The following is a 1,741-nucleotide window of genomic DNA, read 5'->3' on the forward strand; positions in this document are numbered from 1 at the left end:
TACTCTCTGCCTGTCCATTCGCATTTCCTCGCTCCCCCTATTCAGCCCGACCCCACACTGTATTCAAAACAGAAGCATGTTCTATTGGCCGGAGCAGTCCTCCTAAATAGGTGTAAATGAAACTAGAATCGTGTAGAGGTTTTTTTCTCTCTCTCTCTTGTCCCTGAGCGATTGTCATGTGATAATGAAGAGCAACAAAGCGCTGAAGGGAGCTGCAGGGGTCTCTGCATCTGTGATCACAACAAGCCTCGTTAGCTCACACAACACAAGTGTGCACTTCTCGGCCTCTTTATCTCTTAGCGAGACAGCACGGAGCTTTTTAACCATTATCGACAACTCTGGTATCTTTCAACAACACAGCACATACAAGCAACCGAATTCAGTCAGCACCTTGGCATTCAGAGATTTTATGGAATCTTGGGCAGGGAACTCAACTCGTTCGTCGTCAGACCCATCGGTTCGCTTTCAGGGCGAGGTGCTTTGGTGAATTTTGAGCTTTCCTCGTGATTTTTATTTCCCCTCCACAACTTGACAAAATGCCTCGTCCGGGGAAAAATTCCTACAGTGATCAAAAACCTCCTTACTCGTACATCTCATTGACTGCGATGGCCATTCAGAGCTCTGCGGAGAAGATGCTCCCTTTGAGTGAGATTTACAAATTTATCATGGACAGGTTTCCTTATTACAGAGAGAACACCCAGCGGTGGCAGAATTCTCTCCGCCACAACCTCTCTTTTAACGACTGCTTCATTAAGATCCCGCGCAGACCCGACCAGCCAGGCAAAGGCAGTTTTTGGGCTCTTCATCCTGACTGTGGAGATATGTTCGAGAATGGGAGTTTCCTCCGGCGCCGTAAGAGGTTTAAGGTGCACCGGTCAGAACACTTGTCCGCCAAAAATTCACAAATGATCCATTATTTCCAGCACCACCACCACCACCAGCAACAAGCCAAGTTGGGGTTGGCCCCGCCGGAGACGGCCCCAGGTATGGGGCGCTTGCCCCAGTTCCAGCCCTATGGGGTCAACGGTCCCCAGTCCACTGGATTTAAGCACCCATTTGCCATCGAGAACATTATTGGAAGGGACTATAAGAACATGATGGCCAGTGGACTTCCTTTGGCCTCTGTAATGCACCACCTTGGTTATCCAGTGCCCAGCCAGCTCAGTAACATGGTGGGATCCATGTGGCCCCATGTGGGTGTCATAGACTCCATGGCCCCCATGCCAGTTACTCCAGATTACAGCCCGTTTGGGGTACCCATGAAGACGATCTGTCACCCGGGCACCCAGACTATGCCAGCCGTCCCTGTGCCCATCAAACCTACAGTGTCCCTGGCGTCTATCTCCACAATGCCAGCTCCAGGAGCCCTGCCAGGCAGTCCCACGCAGATCTGTCCGTCATCATCTTCATCCTCTTTACATCTAGATCAGACTCGATCAACCTCCACTGAGGGCAAAACTAACTCCTTACACTCCGTGCACGTCCATTCCTGAGGGCGAATAGGCTGAAGTATAGATCAGTTTTTAATAGGTGAACTAATTGATTAAAAATGATGTGAAAAGGTTAATTATTGCAGAAAATGATTTGTCTCGTTTAAAATTCATAAATCATTATCATTTAGACATATATCAGGGAAATATTTCAATAGAGAATTTTCAGGTAAGAGAATTTACTTTCAATAATTAAGTCGTCAATGACCTAAATAGAGTAAAATATGAAGTTGTACCTGAAATAAATCCCT

The 1,741-nt window shown here is 47.4% G+C and overlaps 1 protein-coding gene across 1 annotated transcript; it reads left to right on the plus strand.

Annotated features, from left to right (window-relative positions):
- Positions 1 to 536: 536 nt before the first annotated feature.
- On the plus strand, positions 537 to 1,493 carry foxb2 (forkhead box B2). The gene has a single exon (XM_068028872.1). The coding sequence runs from the start codon at positions 537 to 539 to the stop codon at positions 1,491 to 1,493; it is 957 nt and encodes a 318-aa protein (XP_067884973.1).
- Positions 1,494 to 1,741: the final 248 nt, after the last annotated feature.

Source organism: Heterodontus francisci, chromosome 4, assembly GCF_036365525.1.
Source record: "Heterodontus francisci isolate sHetFra1 chromosome 4, sHetFra1.hap1, whole genome shotgun sequence".
Lineage (NCBI taxonomy): Eukaryota > Metazoa > Chordata > Chondrichthyes > Heterodontiformes > Heterodontidae > Heterodontus > Heterodontus francisci.

Coding starts and splice junctions, on each gene's coding strand:
- foxb2 (XM_068028872.1), top strand. CDS start 537: ATGCCTCGTCCGGGGAAAAATTCCTACAGTGATCAAAAACCTCCTTAC.